Source organism: Grampus griseus, assembly GCF_964374135.1.
Source record: "Grampus griseus genome assembly, chromosome: 4".
NCBI lineage: Eukaryota > Metazoa > Chordata > Mammalia > Artiodactyla > Delphinidae > Grampus > Grampus griseus.
Window position 1 is genome coordinate 100,961,694 of NC_138997.1, and position 21,626 is coordinate 100,983,319.

Sequence of the window (21,626 nt, forward strand, 5' to 3'; positions counted from 1 at the left end):
GGAAGAATGAAAGTATTTTGTTTTTTAGAAAAGTAGACTGCTCTATATTATGCTAAAGAGGTGTCCAACATTATTTTTTCCAAATTTACTTATAGAATAAATAAATAATAACCAGTTGTATGTGTGTTTTTAATTCACCTGGCATTTTTTCTGGATCCTTTTTCCTCCTCCAGCCTGTGGCTTCATTTTGTGTTGTAGAAGCCTCAGTCACATTTGAGTTAAAAGTTGAGGGAGATTGTAGAGAAAAGCAATACTATCTGGTGCCAGGAACTGATAGTTTTGAATACTTTGCTAAAATATTTTTAGACAGTAATAAGTGTAGAGTAGGTTTAAGTAATAAATGCTAGAGTATTTTTCCTTTACTATTGGAGCAAATAAAATATGTGCAAGTAAATTTTACTGATTTCTCACCTCGGTTTTAGGCATAACTCTTACTTGGGCTTTATGTACTTTTTTGTTTTTCAGAGGCAATGGTGTCTTTTTCTTTTGAGAATTTACCCCACAGAAAGCTCTCATCTCCCGAAGAATTATGAATTTCAAATGCTTGAGAGTTTCTTAACCCATTGGGTTTCTTCCGTATGCCTTACCTCCTCCAAGGTAGTTCTACCTAAAATTAACTGCACACATATGAACACACACACATATACATAATAGATTTTTCTCTTTTTAGATATAAGCCTTATTTTTGGCCTGAGTGATTCATGCCACCCCTGTCGCGCATGTAGGGAGAGCTCTTGGTAACTTTCTCTGGGGAAACAAGTACGTCTGTCATTTCCTCTTACCAGGGCTGGTCTACGTGGCTGATTTGTAGAGAGCAATATATTTGTTAGAGAGTCTTCCTAACCTCAGTTTTATTGTCCGCTGTTTCCTCACCATGACGCTCTAAGTAGCGTAGCAACATTACAACCTTCTCTCTTTCTTTCTCTCTCGTAAATCAGACCGAAGGGAGGAGCACTTTCACTTCCTTTATAGAATGGAATGTGGTGTCACAGGGACTCCTCGTGGTGAGTAAACCCTGATTTTTCCTTCTATACTCTTGGCCAAATTGACATCAGTACAAACGAATACTGATTATAATGAAAAAATATAGACATAACCATTTGGAGATGGACACATACTGAAGAAAATGTGGTTCCCTGTCCTTACTTGGTCATAGAGCTTTGTCCACATTTGTGCAGGATTTCACCGTGATCTCATCTAACATAAGAAAATCACTTGATAAAATGATCTTTAATTATACATGTCGGACTAGACCTGACATCAAGTACTTCATTCCCAATGCCACCTCAGTCAGCTGAGCCCTTCAATGTGAGCAGTTTTTATTTTGCATCCTCCAAGCGCCAAACATAGCTTATAAAACCAGTGGGTTTTTCCTAGTATAGTTTGAAATTATTTTCAAAGCCCAAGGAACGCTTTAGTCATTCAGTTTAAGCTTTTATAATTATTTTTCTACTGTCTGTCACAAAAACTTAAGATTTAAAATTTTCAGTCTCCTAATTAAAGAAAATATCTTAATCTTAATACTTTATTCCAGTTTACTCTAAAATTATAAAACGACTTATCTTTCAAAAATGGAGACCATTTTTAATATTTCACGTTTTTTTCAATAGTGCTTATATATCTTCATTCTTTCAGTTATACCACAAATAGCTAAAAATGTTAAAAGAGAAAGAGAGAAAAAAAGAAATCCCATCTGCGTATTTTGTAATGAAGTACTCATGCTGGTACCTTGGCATGTTTCAACGCCAGTTTGAAAATTAACTAGGCAGGGCTTATCCCAGTTCTCTTAGTCATTTGTGTTGCCTCCTCTTCTTTCCTGATCTTTTTCTGTTCACTATCAGTTTTTACTTTAATCTTAGTTGGCATAGTACCTTCTGCTGAACAGGGTGCAGGAAAAGCCTACACCTGATCATCTTGGTTTACTACGTCATTCTGTTCCCCAAACGTGCCCTTGAAACAGCTGGGTCACTTTATTCGGTAATTGTGCAAATCCAGGGAAAGTATTTGAAAGACCAAAAGATAAAATTTAGAAATGTAGACAATTTAATTTCTGTAAGAGTGGCTTAACTTGAAAATTAAAAAAAATTTAAGTTGTGTTGACTCTCTTGTTTAATATTACTTGTCTTGTGATAACTCACAGCCAGCTGTAAATTAGATTTAGTGGGTTTTTCACTTTGTCCAACAGCTTCCTCCGCTTGTTTATGTGTTAGTGTGGGATTTTCAGTGCTTGCAAAACGAATTGCCAGTAAGCACTGTTTAACAGGCATTTATAAGGAAGAGCTTCAGCCTGAAAGTATTGTTCATAAACCAATTCAGAGTTGATTGGCAGGGCTGTAGAGAAGCTTCTTATGGAGTTGGAAATACTTATCATATATCATATCTAAAAATGTCCTGGCAGAGAAGGAAACAAATGCTGGAACTGGTTCAAGTTGTTTTAATCAGCTGGACTTATTTTGCGGTTAGATTTTTTCTTACTCAGAGAAGCTGTGATGCCCCCTTAGAAATGATTTTTTTATTTTTGCAACTTTCCTTTTTCATTTACAGGGAAATTTATATGAAAACAAGACCCTTGTTTCTTAAGAGTTATGCTTTTATTTTTTTATTTGAATAAATCCTCTTAATTTTGAAATTAAGGAGAAAATCAGAGTCATCTCTGTAGCACCCAGTTATGATGTAAGCAATGGAAAATTTTCACCAAAGCAGAGTGCACATAAAGCAGTGCACAGATCCAGTGAAAATAGTCCTTTTTTCCCTCTTTTTAGAAATGAAAAATTATAGCTATTTTTGGTTTTTAGCACAATAATTTTTCCATATGAGATGACAGTACAGTGATAAATTATACAGTATTAAATTATGCTGAAAGATAAAAGATACTGAGTTGCTGATTCCTGTAAGTTTAAAAGTTCTTTTAAAGAAAAGTCTGGGACGGTAGATGGGAGTGAGAACATGCCTTCTGGAGCCAGATGCAGAGGGTCAGATCCCTGGTCCCCCACATCTGATTCCTGACCATGCAGCTGCAGGCACGTTCTTGATACTCTTTGCGTCATCTGTGAAATTGGGATGGTGATGTACCTTCCTCATAGGATCTCATAGGGTTGTCGTGGAAACTAGAACAGATACGTGCCAAGTGCCTAGAATGGTGCCTGCCTCATAGGACCTGTGGATTGTAGCATAAGGTGTTTCTTCAACTCTTCCGCCATTTTTACAGCCTGGTTTAATCCTAAGCAAAAGAAAGCTAAATTAAAGTTGTTTATTTAAAATTTAAAAATTTAAATTTATTATCATCTTGGTTTAAAATGTGTGGTATTACGTTATTTGGGGAGACAGCTTTCCAATGTTTAGTAGCTAATTTCTAACAATGACTTGTATCAAATATAATATTCCTCCTTAGATATACTAACACACTGTTCCTTTGTTGCAAATGTTTATAAAGAAACAAAATTGGACAGATAGGTATTAAAAATCCTTTTATCTCTTAAATAAAGTGCTTTGACTGAGATCACTTAACTAAGTAGATGCCAATCTAGTACCAAAATCTCTAAGTATAGATTTCTACTTTAATTAGTTATCTAAATATTTTTGGTAATTAATGCAAATTCATTAATACCACCCTACTTTTCGTTCCTATCGTTTTCTTTAGTTCCTAAAACATGACCTCTAGTTCTTAAACACAAAGGCCCCCGACTGTGGGTGATTTGTGCTTTTCAGCATATGCTCAGCTGTGCCAGCACTTCTGAGGGGGAGGTGGGTGTGTGCTCCTGGCTGATGCTTCGGGTTGACGCTGGCCATCCAGGGGAGACAGGCACACGGGCCAGGCGCCCAAGAGTGTTCAGAATGTCTCCTCTTCTCATTGTTTGACTTAAAAATATGTTTACCTCCAGCTCTTGACAAATATACTGCTTCCATTTTTTATCTTGGGGTCCAGCAGCGAATTACCTCGATATTTGAACAGCCGTTGGCAGAGTTCTGTGTTCTGGGCTAGGTGTTTGGATATGGGAAACACAGCTCACTCTGGATTTCATGAGGAGAAAAGGTCCAGAGTCTACAGGGAGAGAGAGGAACAGCACTGGAGACAGAAAGGGACAGAAAAATGATGATAGACATTGATCAGCTTTGTCCTTGAGGCAGTTTTTCCCAAGATTTCAACTTCAACTACTAAGAATAACTTCCCTCGGCTTGTGCCATGGTGGTATGACTTGGACACGTGGCGTGACTTGGACTATTCTGACCCGTCTCTCCATCTAGCTCGTTGGTTCAGCCCAGTGTCTTCTCATCCTCTGCTAGCCCTCCCTGGACCCAGTCTTCTCAGAATTTGTCTCTTTTCAGGATTTTTGCAGATTTCCTATTCTCTCTGTGAAGAGGTCAAATTCACACCTGACTGAAAACCTCTGCATACTACAATGTAGTACGCAATGCAGTGTGTATTGTAGAAAACAAGTGTGAGGTTCTGTAGCACATCTGGCAGAATTGGCATCGCATGCCTCGCTGTTATCTTATAGACCAGCGTTCTGGGTGGCAGTTACGGGTTCCTTGTTGAGCCCTACAAGGATCTTTGGAAGAAAAGAGCCCCCGATCTGAATGTGGACAAGGGCTAGGAAGGAGCTCCAGAGAGAATAGGTAGCCAGGAAATACCAAGTAAGTAGAGAGCTCAGGATGCCAATAGGCCGCTGGAAAGGGAGCTCACCCCTTAGGTAGGTCCTAAAGTGTTGTCACAACGGGCAGAAATGAAAAGACTCTGGAGCTCCTAATGCCAGTCTTCAGGCTTTTTATTGATTGTATGATACATATGTAAAAGCTGCCAAAGCAGGAGACTGAGCATTTTCTATCTTGAGGAATCAGCCTGTAGTTGACTTAGAGAAAACACCTTTCCCATTCTTGTCACGGGAATTTTACGTTCAGTGAAAGAAGTCTTAAATTTCTTCTTTTCTAATGTATTTTTTTGCTGTGTCTTAGGAAGACATTTCCATTCACAATTTAGGTTTAGCTCCTTATACTCTGATCTCAAAAGTAAGGAATGATTCTGCTTGTATTAATTAGGAAAAAACCACAGTTGACACTTGAGCGACTGGGGGTTAGGGCACCAACCCTGTGCTCAATAGCCAGCCCTCCGTATACACGATCCCTCCGTGTCCGAGATTCCTCTGTATCCATGGTTCCTCATCCATGGACTCAACCAATCACAGAGCACGTAGTACTGACGTACATATTTATTGAAAAAAATCCACATATAAGTGGACCCGTGCAGTTCAAACCCATGTTGTTTAAGGAGCAACTGTATTTTCGACTCATGTCATAGACGGCTAACTTTTGTAATATAAAAGCTGTCCTACAAACCAATAAGAGAAAGATGCGGGGAGAGAATTCACACACAGTATAAATAACTTAAATATACAAAGAAGATGTCAGTCTCCTAATGAGAGAAATTAACATTGAAACTACTAGATTCAATTTTTCACCAGTGGCATTGGCAGAGATCCCAAAGTTGATCAAATGCTAATTGATGCACGTGGGCTTACAGGTGTCTAGTGCAAGTGTAAATTGGTACAACCCTTGCAGAGGGCAGCGCAGCTGCTATTATCAAAATGTCAAGTGAACATAACCCTGAGATTCCAGTTTTAGGACTTTATCCTATAGATTCACTTTCACTGATGGCATGACATGTACATTGCATCATGGTTTATAGTTGCAGAAGGCTGGAAATCTGTCAATGATATGTTACATAAATTACGATACATCCACACAGTGGGGCACTGCACTGTCATGTAAATATGAATTCCTTATGAACTGATATGGAAAAATCTGTTACGCTGTTAAATAAATAGTGCAAAGTGCAGAACACCATGCGTAGAGTGCTAGCACTGCGTAAGAAGGGCTGAGCCAGTGGGGCTCCAGGGCTTCCCGGTGAGGTGGGAGGCTTGTGTCTTCTTCGTGGAAATCCATTGCTTCCAGGCACTCTATCAGCAGCCGCCTGCCTTCGGTGTTCACTTGTTTAGGTTCCCCACTTCTAGCAGTAATTCTGGTTTAATATTTTATATTCTCTCCTTGGGCAGAAAATTTCATACTGTTGAGTAGTCAGCATAACTTTCCTTGTTAGTTTGAAATTTTTGAAAGATCAACCTAAGTCCCATTACCTTTGTTTGCCACTGTATGTCCAGTAAAGATTATTTATTCAGGGACACAGAAGGTAAAACTCATATTTTCATTACTTCTCATATATTTCAGGGACAGACGTTTGCTTCAGCCTGCCCAGGTGTGTGACATCTTGAAGGGTGTCATTTTGGTCATCTGCTATTTTATGATGCACTATGTGGACTACTCCATGATGTATCACCTGATAAGGGGCCAGTCCGTCATCAAGCTCTACATCATCTACAATATGCTCGAGGTGAGTCTGGGCCCTCATTTACCCTCCAGGCAGTCCAGCGCCCCAGCCTGCACAGGCCTGGCCGGTGGCACACGGCTCCAAGCCTTCCAACACAGAACACTTTCCTGCAGGCTCTGGTAATGGTGCTTCTGGCCTCCAGTGTTCATCCGGTCGTTGGCGACCTTGTTAAAATGCACATTCTGATTTAGTAGGTCTGGGCTGGCACTGGAGAATCTGTCTTTCTAACAAGATGGTGCTTGTGCTGCCGATCCTGGGACACACTGAGGGTAGCAGGTCCTCAGGGCACAAAGTGTCCTCAAGTAGGGAAGAGGGGCACCTGCTGCCTAGACATTTCTGAGTCAGTGCTCCCTTGAGAATGTAAACTGTCAAATGGTAGAGAAATTTATTTTGCAAATTCATTGGAAACCTATGTATACTTTTTGCTAGAATTTTTAAATTTATGAAGATACTTCTAGGGTTATGTGTATGTTGGCTATAGTAGATTTATATTTTAAGTTGCTTTTGAATTTTCACACCAAGCAAGTAAACAATTTCCCGATTTCTCTAAGTACTTAACATTTTGAATACAATATGTCTTCCAAGTACGCTTTAAAACAGTCATCATATGAAAATCTGCATTTACGTAAATTAACAGTTACACAAAGCAAAGAAAAACATGCTTTGCTTTATAGGCAGAAACTTAATAAGTCAGATAGATAGTAAGCCAACCTGGGTTATATAATTAACCTCTGAGACTCAACTTGCACTTTCCTATACTGCTCTTTGGGGACACAAGTAAGGTCTACCTGTCTTTTCAATTAATCACAGACGGGCTTGTCCTGGCGTAGACACGTGGGGTGGTGTGGAGGCTGCTGGCCTTTCTGCCCTGAAGCTGCGCTGCCTGGGCAGCTGGGGGCTTTCCATCTCTTAGTAGAAGCCGCAGAACTCTAGCCGTCCTGGTTAGTCCTTAATACATTGACTGGGATGATTTAAAAACCACACCCCAGCTTCCTGGTTGTAGGCTCGTTGCCGTACACTTGCTTTGCCCCGTTAAGTGTGGGTGTGGTTTGTGAAGCAGAGTAGCCATCCTGCTCTGGCCTCCCTCCCACAGAAGGAAAAGCCCAGGCCTCCTTTCTTCCCCGGCCGCGTGGGTGGCTCTCCGTGCCAGCACCCCACTAATCTCCTCCATGCCTTCCCTCCAGGGGATTGCAGGTTACCGGGCTTCTCCCTATTCCCAAACTTAAGGCAGACGCCGCCTGATTTACACAGCCCTCTACAAGTGGTGGTATTACTGTTACTAGGAAACAGGGCAAGCAGAAGGATCCATGAATTGCTGATCGAAGTGGCTTAAGTACTGATTCACTTTGTAGACTAGAGTTGATGAGTGGTTTCAGCATAGTGTAGAAGAGTCCAGGCTCTGGTATAGAGATAACTACCTCCAATCCTGGTTATCCTGCACATGGCCGCCGGTTGCTGAATGACTCTAACCTTCAGCTTCTCATCTGTGAAGTGGAGACACTAGGGGAATTACCAGGAGTACATGAGACAGCCCATAGAGGGGCTTAGCACAGACCAGGCATGTGGTAGGAGCTCCCTAAATGGTAGCAATTTATCCCTTCGTTCGGCAAATATTCAACCAACCCTCCCTACATGCCAAGATCCCAAAGATCCAGAGATGAACAAAGCCTAATCCCCTGGAGCTTGTATTCTACAGGTGGGAGAGAGGCAGTAAACAAGGAGGTATTTGGAAATAATGAATAACCGTGATGAAGAAGAACACGGTAATAGTTAGAGCCCACGGGAACCACAAAAGACTGGATGGTCTGGGAAGGTCCTGTCTTAGAATGTGACTGAATCCTGATAAGCCCTTCTGTTTTCTTTTTTTATGTGCTTCTCTTTATTTATCATACTGTATTCATGGAGATCAGAACTTGAAAATGTCTTTAGGAAGCAAATCTGCTTATTATATTCTTACATAATAAACCTCAAACAAATTACAGCTATTGTTATTTACTGCTTTAGGTGTGAGTAGAGTGGGTCAAATGATATATTTGTCCTAAAGGATTTAAGTTTGAATCCTGAATTTGAGTTCAGAGTTTTAAAACCAGAGGAACTGTGATTTTGATGTATCCTCTCCCTTTTATTTTTGCTACTAAAACTTTTCTTGTTACAAACAGAGTTTACTAGACAAAGTCTAATTCAGGTAACACAAAACTTGAGCACTCATTGTGTGTCAGAGAATAAGGAAACGTAAGTGAAGAAGTAAATAAAGATCCTGCTCTCTTTTGGAGCCTAGCTTCTAGTAGGATTTAAAAAGTGAGATTTCCAGTATTTGAGTTCACCTCTGAATTTTAGTAACATATTCAAATGGAATATTGAGAAACACCTTAACAAAATTTTTCTCTTTAGGTAGCAGATCGCCTGTTTTCATCATTTGGACAAGATATATTAGATGCTCTCTATTGGACAGCAACAGAGCCCAAAGAAAGAAAAAGAGCCCACATCGGGGTGATTCCTCACTTTTTCATGGCCGTTCTCTATGTCTGTATCCTTTTAGACTTCTCGGAAATTCCAACCATCAGGGCATATTTTACATTATTCTATTTGGTTAGCTGTTTCTCAGATTTAAAGATGTGTGTGTGTGTCCATATCCTGAAGACTAATGTGAACCCTCTGCTTTCTTTTGAGAAATTGCTTATAATAGTACAGTTGACCCTTGAACAACACAGGGGCTAATTCAAGTATAACTTACAATTAGCCCTGTGTATCCAAGGATTCAAGCAACCACGGACCATTCAATAGTGTAGTATTTACTATTGAAAAATATATGCGTATAAGTGGACTCATGCGTTTCAAACCCATGTTGTTCAAGGGTCAACTGGATTGTAAATTAATTTAAAGGGTCTCATGTGTACATGACCCTTTGAACTGCTAGAAAGTAGTTCTGTTCTCAGTGTAGCTGATTATAAGGAAGAATTTTAGAATAAAGGGATAGTATGTTTATACATATTTTAGATTTATATAGCTCTATATAACTTTTTCATACATATATTAGAATTTTTTTGAAGTTATCTTTAAACCTGTGAATTCTTTGTTTTAACCTTCAACTTAAAATGTATACAATTCATCTAGAAATAAAATCTGAAATTGGTTAGGGAGGAATTTTTGAGCTTTTATTTCTCCCTCCTGCATCTCCTGAAAGCTTTTCTTTTGGAGCGTGAATGCTTTACTGTATAGCACAGTGTGCACGTGTGTGTATGTATATTTACACACACATGCATACCTACTTAAGGTCCATATGGGATCAGGACTCATTCAAAGGAATGTGTCGTGTGATTTTTTTTGTCTGTACTGTCTCTGAAAGAACAATGCTTGAAAGAATTGGATTAATATTTGGGAAGTTAAAGGACTATGTAGGAAAAATTTCTGTGGAGAGTAAAAACTTGTTCCAAGTATAATGAAGTAAAAAGTTGCTGTTCTAATTTAAATAAACTATTCCATATGTAATATGGGTATAATTCTGCAGCTTGTGGATGTCTTCAAAAATGACATTTGAGGAAGAATCTTAATTATCAGACATTTCTTATTGTCTTATATTCCCCACCCCCTGCAGAACCAGAGAGGAAAATCAGTTCCAGACTAACTTTTACTTTGTGTTCTCTTCTATTTTAGAATGCGAATTATCTTAATTCACAATGTATATATCTAGGTCTCTTCTTTCAGTATTTACCGTAGTTTATTCCATTTATTTAATAAACTTTTCTGAGATCCTATTTCCCAAGCATTGTACCAAATGCCAAAGATCCAGAAAGAACAAGACAACTGTTTTCCAGGACTCAACAGTCTAAATGACTGGATTCATTTCTGCTTTTGTTTTGTTTCATATGAGTTGCATACATCTTATCCCATCAAATTTATATCAACTATATCTAATAGGGGAATTACAAGGATAATAAAATACTTACATAAGACTTGATTTAGAAAGCATAGTCATCTTTTTTCCCCATTATAAACTTGCAAGATTTTATAGCATTATCTGTTAATATAAACTGAAAACAGACTTAAGTTTTTTCCTTGACATCACTTACTGCTAGTTTTGCATGCGATCCTTATAATGGTTCAGGCAACAACTCTCAACGTGGCTTTTAACTCACACAACAAGTCCCTGCTTACTATTATGATGTCTAATAATGTAAGTATGAGATTTTATTTTACATTTTTGAGGTTGTATGGTACTTTAACAGTAGTATTCTGAATGGGAAAAATTATTTTTTCTAAATGTTATTTATTCCCTGAGAAGTTTTATATGTAGCATGTCCATTTTTAAAACTGTGTTAATGATGAAGATGATATTTGTGTTTACTATTTCAGTTTGTTGAAATTAAAGGAAGTGTTTTCAAGAAGTTTGAAAAGAACAATCTTTTTCAGATGTCAAATAGCGGTACGTACAATCAGATTCTACTTGCAGCTTTACGCAGTATTATTTTGTAACTCATTCTGGAACTCTAATGTCACGATTCCTATGGGCCACTGTTTTCTTTGACTTAAGCTGTGCTTGCTTTTATTCTCCCAACATCTTTACTAAGTATTTTTTTTTATTATTTTGGTTATTGTAATCTCAGGATGTTTAAGATAGTAAAAAATTACAGGTATTTGTATCTCACCTTACCATACTTTCAGAAGCTTCTCATTGATCCAGAAATTTCTTAGGAGCAGCTGATATTATTCCATTTTACAGATGTGAAAGTTGAAACAGAGAGTAATTTGACTTCCCTAAGGTCACTCACTTAGCTACTAAAAGAATTTTGGTGATAAACCTCAGATTGGCTCTTAGTTCTAGGCTTTTTCAGTTGTGCCTTACCGCCTCCTTTCTAATTCTAAGATGTGTGAGGGCACAAAATTTATCCCCAGAAACCTTATCTTACATAGTTAGGATAATCATAGCAGCACAGTGTCTTCGTTCTCAAGGTGTGGCCCATGGAACCCTGGAGGGGAGTCCCAAGACCCTTCCAGGGAGTCTGCAAAGTCAAAACTGTTTTCATAAGAATATGAAGACATTACTTATCTCTTTCACCATGTTGCCATTTGCACTATGGTGGAAAACAGGGGTGAAAAAGCCAGTGAGAGATCACCACGCGCCCACTGGAATGGCTGGTCCTGTGGCTGCCAGTGTGTGTCAGTGACGCTGGGGAGTGCCCCGCACTGATGGTGGATGTGAATTGCTGCAGCTGCTCTGGGAAACCTTTTGGCGGTTTCTTACACAGTTACACATTGACCTACCCTATCACTCACCAGCGGGAACACAGTTTCACAAAAGGACTTGTACTTGTAAAGAATTGTAATGGCAGCTTTATTCATAGCCCGAAACTGGGAACAGCCCAAATCCTCCCATTAAGAAGAGAGCAGATAAATAAATTTTGGTATATCTACACCGTGGAACACTATTCAGCGGTTAGAGAGAACTACGTATATTCAGCTACATGGATGAATCTCAAAAGCCTCATGCTGAGTGAAAAGAGGCCAGACACAAATAAGTACCTACTGTGTGATTTCATACTTATGAGGTTTATGATCAGATAAAATTAATTTATGATGATAGAAATAAAAGAGTGATTACTTACTGGCGGTGGGGTTGACTGGGAAGGGAGCAAGGAAACTTACTGTAGTGATGGAGCTGTTCATATTTTAGTGATGGGAATGGTGGCATAGCTTATGCATTCATCAAAACTCAATCAAATTGTACACTTAAAAGTAAAATTTCACTATACATAAATTTTTCTGTACGTATATTAGACAAGGAAAGTAATGGCATATGAATATATTAAAGCAAAGGAGTGTTTAGAATTATAGGAGATTTGATAGCTAGGCAAGGAACAGAAAGAACTAATGAAAAACTTTAGATAATTCTGTGGAGCAGTGATAGACCTTAGATCTCAGAGCTCTGAAGGGCAGTTGGCATGGTGTTGTTCTGTGCAGTAATATTCTTTCAAACGTGTGCTGCCAAGCTCTTTACGTTTGAAATGTAAGAGGAGGGGAGGGATAGGAGGGAAGGGGCATGCTCTTCTCAGCTTCAGGAGTTAACTCCAGAATATATTGCTTCAACTATAAGAATTTCACTTGTAGCAGAAATCATATTATTTGTATTTAAATTAATAACCTGGTTTGAGTAGGCATTCTTTGTAGAGTTTTAAACTAGACATGCAGATCTTTAAGTTATAAGGGTTTTCAGTCTTTATGTATCGTGAGGAGGAGATTGTGAACGATTTTCAACCTTATCGCCAGTATGTTGATATAATTAATATCCCTTTTTCCTTTCTTTTATAAACAAGTCCCCCAAATTTTAATCTCTTAGCTTAGAAAGATAAGGAATTCAATATTTCAGCTCTAAGAAAACTGAAAACAGTAGCATATTAATAAAGCAATGCATGTGAGTCTATAAGGAATTCAGAAGTGTATTTTGACTTAAAATGGTTAGTAATCAGCATGAAAAGTTTTGCTTTTTGTTAGAGGTAAAATAATTCACGTTACAATGCAGGGTGATCTGCGTTGTACCCACTTCTGTCTCCCTTCAAGTTTTATAAGAAATTAATTTTACCTAAGGTAGAATTTTAAAACCTGTTCCCAGGTAAGAAAAAGAAAAATCTGTCGGAGACAATTTCGCTGATGTTGCAGGCGGTGCTCAGATATTAAAGGAATAGGTAAGGAGTCACTAACGCCTGCCTTTCACGTGGTGACTGAGTTTATTGCCTCCTCCACGTGCATTAGCATCTATGAAATGAGAGCCAGTCCACAGAATGCTGCCGGTCACACACCAGCTATTTCTTTCCCTGTGAATTTCCCTGGGAAACTGAGCTGCCATGTACATGGGATCAAATTTAGTACCTCATGCTAGTTTAATGTTGAAAACTTGGTTTGGAAATTTTAGAGTGACTTTATCCCTTTCAGTTTCTTGCCTGACTGTACATTGTCTTTAGGGGAATTACCTGAGGACACACGAAATAGAGTTTAGTTAATAAAACCCAACTTTTAACATTTTGTCCTTTCTTCCACATCATGTCGTATGCCCCAGCTGAGTATGGAACCTAGACCTTTCTGACCTGGGTTCTTAAAATGAAATGTTTTACATAGCTGTTAACCCACTGACAATGTGAACTGTACGTTCAGAAAGATCCTGCAGGAGTTAACATTGGTCTGAAGTAAGGTTCCAGCTCAGGGTGATTCTGTTTAACTCTCTTAACATAAGCCTGAGTACCTGCATTAATTTGAATGACTGTTGGAAATAAAAGAGTCACTCATTGCACATTTAAATTGTGACTGTAAATATGTTAAATATCCCTGTTAGTGGTGACTTAGAAGAGGAAAAAGGAGCTTAATAATTTGAATATCAGAAATATTCTTAAAGCATTAATCACCCGTGTTTTTAAGCTCATTAATAAAGATTAAGAGAAAACATTCCCATTTTGGTAGGAGTTCCACTTTTTGACTAATGCGAGTTCAATCCAAGTCAAAACTGTGTTCTGAAGATGAGATATGACGTAAATACGTTGTGGATTGCATTATTAATATTGTAAATAGCTAAATCATTCAATCAGCAACATATTTACATCTTATCATTATCAGAATCTATTATTCTAAAAAATGTTACTTCTTTATGTAAGATTTTATTTTATTGCAGAGGAACTGTGTCAGAATTTCGGTATACTTTAGTGATGCTCAAATTTTAAAAGTCAAATCTCTGTAAATTATTTAAATGTACAAAAAACAAAGTTGTGAAAGTACAAGAATGAAACATAGTGGGATTTTTTAATAGCCACATAGCAGCCTCATTTTCATAGTTAGATTGATAAATGAGTGCTTTTTTTATTGTGTTTTTAATCTTCAAACTTACCACCTTTCACGTCCCTCATAGTGTAAAATTGCATTTATCTACCAGAATCTATCAATTTTTATTAATCTCTACAGTATTTTGAAATAGTCTGCTTTTCTAAAATCTATTTGACCTTAAATATCCCCCTAATAAAATGGAGTTTTGGGCTTCCCTGGTGGCGCAGTGGTTGAGAGTCCGCCTGCCGATGCAGGGGACACAGGTTCGTGCCCCGGTCCGGGAAGATCCCACATGCTGTGGAGCGGCTAGGCCCGTGAGCCATGGCCGCTGAGCCTGCGCATCCGGAGCCTGTGCTCCGCAATGGGAGAGGCCACAACAGTGAGAGGCCCGCATAACGCAAAAAAAAAAAATGGAGTTTTTCCCCTTTTATCAGTATTCTTACAATTGAAATGATTATAGGTTTCCTCTGTGCCAGCAGCTACCATGTGTCCAAGAATCAGATATGATTAATTTAAGCACTGCTCTTGTTTTTGTTTTATTATATAAGACTTCATAAAAATTTTGTTGGATTATCTCAAATACTATTTTAAATTTCACAAGGCAGTTTCTTTCCAGGTAATTCTGCAGTGAACCAAGTCAGTATCATGGAAAGTGGAAAGGTCAGAAATAAGTACACTTCTTTGCTAAATTTGTTAATGGAAATTAGAAATCCAAAGGGCTTAGCACACATATAGATGCAGCTCTGTGAATAACTGTACAGAATTCCAACTGAAAGTACATGAACAAATTTAATTAGTCCCATAAATTAAGTCCCACAGTTAACTATACATAAGTAGCAGAGAATGCATTTTATTTAGATTATGATGGAAATTATTCTAGGACAGGCTTTTCTCAACTTCTTTTTTTTTTTTTTTTTTTTTGCGGTACGTGGGCCTCTCACTCTTGTGGCCTCTTCCGTTGCGGAGCACAGGCTCCGGACGCGCAGGCTCAGCGGCCATGGCTCACGGGCCCAGCCGCTCCGCGGCATGTGGGATCTTCCCGGACCGGGGCACGAACCCGTGTCCCCTGCATCGACAGGCGGACTCTCAACCACTGCGCCACCAGGGAAGCCCTTCTCAGCTTCTTTTAACCTATACTCCCATTTGAAATCACAGAATAAGTTGAAAATGTGATCTAGAACTAGTCACAACATGTGTGCTTTACACTCCAGAGTGTGCTTCCTTGCAATTCTGCAGTGCCCTTCGAGGGGGCACGCCTGTGCTCTTCACCTCACTGTGCTGTGAGCTTATACCCCAAAACATGACATTTCGTAAGAAATAACGCTATGGATTCATAATAGAACAGCAAATTGTGACCCCTAGCCTTTGAAGAAGTAAAGGTACAGCTCAGACTCCTCACAAATAGGGGCTAGGAGCCAAGCTACCCTAGAAAAGAGGTACTGCTACTAACTAGAGAGAGTTCAGGAATTTAGGGAAGAAGACACATGGAAAACGCCAGCTCACTTACAGAGGCCAAGGTTTAGCTGTAGAACAAAAGTCCAAATCATTTGCTGTAGATTGACAGGGTAAGGTGGAAATCAGAAAGGAAGAACAAAGCTGTCCCAGGAAGGACTTCAGAGTGAAACTGAAATGCAGAGGGCTATAGGGGGTCCCACAGTTGAATTCCTGAGATATTAGATTTATTAGGGAAATGACAGATGTGTACAGGCTTTTGAGGTGGGCACTACATGCGTGATGGCTTCTAGCCACAGTCCGCCCATTGCATAGACCCAACACGTGGATGTACCAGACTTACCACAGACAGATTTATTTCATTCCATTTTTTGGTTACATAGCATCTTAGACTCTGATAAGAAGATAACAGCTTCAAAAGTGAAATGTGTAAACTAGCCTTTAGCAGGAATTTACTTATTTGCTTTTATTAAATTCATTCAGACTAAGCTCAGAATACTTAGTAACTTACGGTAAATATCATGAAACCTAATTTTTTGCTCGTTTTATTCCCCTAAGTTCCACATATATCCCTAGTAATGCTATCGTAATACTAGCACTTTCTTAGCTGAAGGAGTCATCAGGTCGGTACTTGTATGCTTACTATTCACCAGATCGGAAATAGTCTGGGAAGCAGGGGTTTTATGTTACCCAAAGTCTTACATTTTACACTCTTCTATTATTTCTTCTTCTATAAAATGAAAACAGTTTTCTTACGTTCCCAAAGACCACTGGAGCAGTCTGACTCAATATGAGCAGATTGATGGTTTGAATATTTTTTGAAGTCTGTAGAAAACCGAATTTCCATACTAGAATTATGTTGGTGAAAGAAGTAGATGGCCTACCAACGTAGCACCACCCTATATATAATTTTACAGACATTTTATATATTTTTTATAATATATTAATTTTACACACATTTACATATATAATTTCATCATGCTCTGACTAAAAGAAAGTTATTTTAGATACATACTATATAATTGTTATTTATATACAATTTGTTATATATCTACTATTTGTTAAATTTTCTTTCAGATATTAAAGAACGATTTACAAATTATGTGCTTTTGCTAATAGTGTGTCTAAGAAACATGGAACAATTTTCTTGGAATCCAGGTAAGTAACTCTTAACAAATACGGTGCCTTCCAATTTTACTCTTGAACCAAGAATCATTCTCTTCCATGGAATAAAATGAATATTGCAGAAAACTCAAAATTTTTAGCTGTTCAACTCTTTGGGTGTTGGAAATAACCGTTCCAGTAGGACAGATTGAGTGTGCTCTCTGTGGTATGGTGGGAGCCAGACCACGTGCCGTGGTGTTTGGCCCGTCATTTCCTGTGAACCACACAGCATCTCTATAGAGCTGTGTACCCAGTGGGTGAGTGGACCCTGTCGAGCACTGCAGCTTCCAAGCCTCTTTGCTGATTTTTCTAACTGTAGTGTGCTGTGGTTATCTAAATACAGTCAGATCTTTTTCATTTTACGGGTGCACCAGAAGAACTTTTACTCTTTCCTAAAATTTATCTTTTACTCATTCACTGCCTATGAATTAGCATTTTGAATAAAGATAAATTAAAGAAATATAATGTAAAGCAGTAAACTTTGTTACTTACACTCTCTGAATCAAGGCTGGCAAGGAAGTTGTTGAGATTCCATGAATTTTCATCAGTCATTCAGCTAGCAGACATTCACTAAGTATATGTTATGTGCTGGGCACTGGCACAGGTAAGAAGGACTAAGATGTGCGTAGGAATCACAAGCTAATAGAGGAAATAGATAGGTAATTATAACGCAGTCTGGTGGTGCTGAAGTCAACTTGGTGGGAAATGATCAGGTATCTCAAGTACTTTAGAATTTTTTACGTCTGACATTTCTGTATAACCTTGTTCTTAAGCATCGAGGTCATGTTTTGCAGTTTAGTACCCCCAATGCCGTGCATGTTATAGGTATTTAATAACTTCTTGTTAGTTTTCAGGTGTGTGTGAAACATCAGAAACAGATGTAAAATGAGATATGTGATCTTGGAAATATATTTCCAGAAGTTATTTTCTTGTAGAAAGCATACAATCAAATGGTATATCTTAACAGTGGCTTGACGTCTCATCTGAATAGATCCAAAGGCTACTTGACCTGGGGTAGCAAAGCCCCTACACACACACACACACACACACACACACACACACACACACACACACACACACACACACACACACACACACACACACACACACACACACACACACACACACACACACACACACACACACACACACACACACACACACACACACACACACACACACACACACACACACCCTAGATTCTCTGCATAGCTGGATTCTTGCTTTATAACTAAGTCAGCTAACAGGATGTCCATGAGAGGCAGTAACGGGCGAGTGTGGCTGGTCCCAGCAGAGCCCGCATGGGATCAGCAGTCCCTAAACAGCGGTATTGTTGCGCCCCAGGATAGTAATCCCTAAACCTGCTGACAACTGGATGTTTAAAGTCGTGTTCTCATTTGTACTTGATTTTCAACAAGTTGTCTTAGTTTTCTTTGCAAGTATGATAAGAGGAACACTTCTTTGTTGGTAAATTCATCATTCTTTTACTCTTTGTTTTTGTTTTTTTTAGGTTTAAAAAAAATTTTTTTTAAACCAAATACCACTTACGGAAGCTTACCCTAAATTCCCAAGATGATGAATAACATAGAAATAGTACAAGCTTTCCTGTATGCCTGGCCCATTGCTATGCACTTTACATCGTCTCATTTAATTCTCATAATGGTGAAGTGTGGATACTTTTATCTGGTAGATGAGGAAACTGGAACTTAGGTAATTGCCAGCATCATCTAGCCAGTCAGTGGCAGAGTTTATTGTTGAACGAGGTTCCCTGATTCCCCAAACCTCAACAGGATGTGAAATTCCCTAAGACTGCCTTGTCTTGTCAGCAGGCAGAGCCCCAGCTGTGCTCTTTCCACCCCACCTTCCAGCTGCCCAGGTGCTGGGTTGCTACAGGTCCCTGCCAACAATTCCGATCCTTTTCTTGCTCTGTCCCACTCATATCCTTCTTCAAGGTCTAAGGAGGTTATCTGTTGGCATTTTTTTGTCAGGTACTTGGTGCTGAATTGACATTCTAATAAATATGGTAAAGATGAGCAAATCTGACAAATAACATCTGTATGACAGTGAAATAAATGATCAGTAACTTTAAGTCTTAGTGATCAAGGAGGGAAAAAAATTTGTTCAGTTGACTTCAGCACATGTTCCTAGTAGTTATTCACTGTCACATTAAGGCAGCCAGAGAGTTTTACAAGGAGCCTGCTTAGTTAGCCGTCCCACCAGTCCTCCCGTGCTGGTCCGGAAGGAAGCCAGGGGCTCTGCTCACCACTGTGCCCCCTTCAGTAGGGGTTGGCACAGAGGAAGCACAGAATAAATAATTGTTGAATGCCTTATCTTTTATCTGGATAAAATAGGGCTCTTCTGATAATTAATTGAATGCTGGTTCTCTCTCTGTTATCACTTATTGAAAACGTTATAGTTTTGCCCTGTGGAGATTGCAGGTTTCTGTGGTAGCCTGTGATAGGATATTACGGATTCTCTTCATATTAAAAGATTTAATTGTCTCTCTTCTCCCCTACTTTATAGATCATCTCTGGGTGTTGTTTCCAGATGTCTGTATGGTGGTTACATCAGAAATCGCTGTGGATATTGTAAAACATGCCTTTATCACAAAGTTCAATGACATTACTGCAGATGTATGTATTTTAATAAGCAATTCAATGTTTGGTGTTGACTTCTGGTTAATATTATAAAGTTGTAGAAGAGCAAGTTTAAGTTTACTGCATTTATGAAGAAAAATAGAAAAGTACTACTACTTTAAAGTTAGAATTATAATTTTAAATTTCTAAAAATAATTGAACTACTGAAAGTACATTATTTCAATGTTAAACAGTTCTGGTTCCATACATTTGGGTAGAAGTATAGATTGACCAGTAGTTGAGATCAGGGTGTCAGTAACTCAAAACCATTATAAACTGTTAATAACCATCATAATCTGTCTACTTAAACTGTTTAAAAATCACATTGTTTCTATTTAAAACATTAGATATCAAAACTTCTCTCTCTGCCTAGATTGTTTAATATTTTATATTTAAAAATTGATTCTTTTTCTGTGATTATGAATAGGTTTCTGATAAGTCCTAGAAGACAAGAGCCTTATGTTATATTTTTCTAGTGAAAGCATTTGCTGGAACTTTGAGAGATTTGTTTTATATTATAACCAGGTATTCTATAGAATTTCCAGAAATAGAAATGGGGCTTTAGGCTTGTTGTAAACAAAACGTAGGCAAGTTTTCTAGTGCAGTCCTCATTCCTACCTCAGGCCCAAAATGAATAGTAATTTCACCAGTTATCTAGATTTGGTTTGGTTGTGCCTTGTCTTAACTCTGATGCGTATTATTTCAAAAGGCAAAGACTTAAAATGTAATGCAGTTGCAGCTGCTACAATGTGATGATTGGATTATGGGGTTTCTGAATGTTTTAATATACTTGAATAAAATATAATTTTGCACTTTTTTGCATAAACGGTGATAAAGTAATTTTACCCTTTACTCTCTTGGCTTCCTCCAAACAAGAATCCCTTTTCATGGGATCATTTTCTCAGCAACATAAGTCAAAACTAATAGGCTTGATTCTAATACTTCGTGCAGTTTTTAGTGGAATACTAGTGCCTTCATAACTATGTTCTCTAACTCAGCTTTATATTATGTTTAGCGTTCATTTTTCTAAGAAGGCATCATTATCATTAGATATACAGTAATAATAATTTTTAAAGTGTTCATTTAATTTAAATTTTCAGAATTATTTTCTGTGCCTTACACTACTTAAAATATAACCATTCCTCCCCAGATTCTAAACTCTTAGGATCATAATCGTTGAATATTTATCCCTCTTTAAGAGAAACCTTTACAAAGCCTGTGAACTTACCAGCTGGGGGAATTGAGGTTATGTTTTACCCTTATTGTAGGAAAACGAATAAGAGAAAAAACTACCCAGATGTCGCTTAGTTAGTAGCACCTTCTTTCTGGCTAGTTATTGAACGTCTTATCTACAAGGTAAATCTTTCCACGTTGTATGTTTGCACTATATTACTTAATATTTCATTCTTACTTGTCTTTAGGTCTACAGTGAATATAGAGCCAGCCTTGCTTTTGACCTTGTTAGCAGTCGACAGAAAAATGTGAGTATTATATTGAAGACATAGTCTGAAGTTAACTGAACAATGGTTTAATTCAGCATGGGATATTAATTAAGGGAAAGCTAGGTAAACTTCCTACTTATCTCTGTTCTTGACCCTAAATGTTTACAAAATAATAAAAATAATACTAATATGTAACATTACATAGGGTATGGTTTCTGCAGTGTTGTAACAGTTATGCAACTTTGTATTTTAAACTTCTTATGAACACTTAGATTGCCATATCATTTTATTAAATTACATTATAGGTGCTAGGTTCTCGCTCACAGCCTCACCTGTTTATAACATTTGCTGGTGGTGAGTGAATTGTACTTTTAAAATGCTATTTAATCCCGTAAATCCTTTTCTCCTTTCTCTGTCTAGGCATATACTGATTACAGTGATTCCGTGGCACGGAGGATGGGGTTTATTCCTCTCCCACTAGCTGTTTTAGTAAGTCCATACTTCTTTTCCCTTTTTTATGACGAGATGACTGTCATTATGGAATATTAATAAATGGATTATCAATAAGTTTGTTTTAAAAGGACTTGATATAAAAATTAAAGGTACATGACTTAGAAGGAAATTTTGTTTTATAGTATCTTCCTTTTGGATTTTGAGCCATCCAATAGGTAAATGATATTAAGGCTCTATTTTATGTAATGGCTTTCCTGACAAGGAGAATATTCATTTTTGCTTATTCATTTG

The 21,626-nt window shown here is 38.1% G+C and overlaps 1 protein-coding gene across 1 annotated transcript in view; it reads left to right on the plus strand.

Moving 5' to 3' along the window:
- TAPT1 (transmembrane anterior posterior transformation 1) overlaps nt 1-21,626 on the plus strand; it is a 64,188-nt gene that overhangs the window by 30,793 nt on the left and 11,769 nt on the right. The window contains exons 4-11 of the mRNA XM_082653558.1: nt 6,223-6,385; nt 8,774-8,909; nt 10,459-10,556; nt 10,736-10,805; nt 16,718-16,798; nt 19,328-19,437; nt 20,862-20,921; nt 21,303-21,371. Of these exons, the coding sequence (XP_082509684.1) occupies nt 6,223-6,385; nt 8,774-8,909; nt 10,459-10,556; nt 10,736-10,805; nt 16,718-16,798; nt 19,328-19,437; nt 20,862-20,921; nt 21,303-21,371 (787 nt within the window). The remainder of the gene's footprint in view (nt 1-6,222; nt 6,386-8,773; nt 8,910-10,458; nt 10,557-10,735; nt 10,806-16,717; nt 16,799-19,327; nt 19,438-20,861; nt 20,922-21,302; nt 21,372-21,626) is intronic.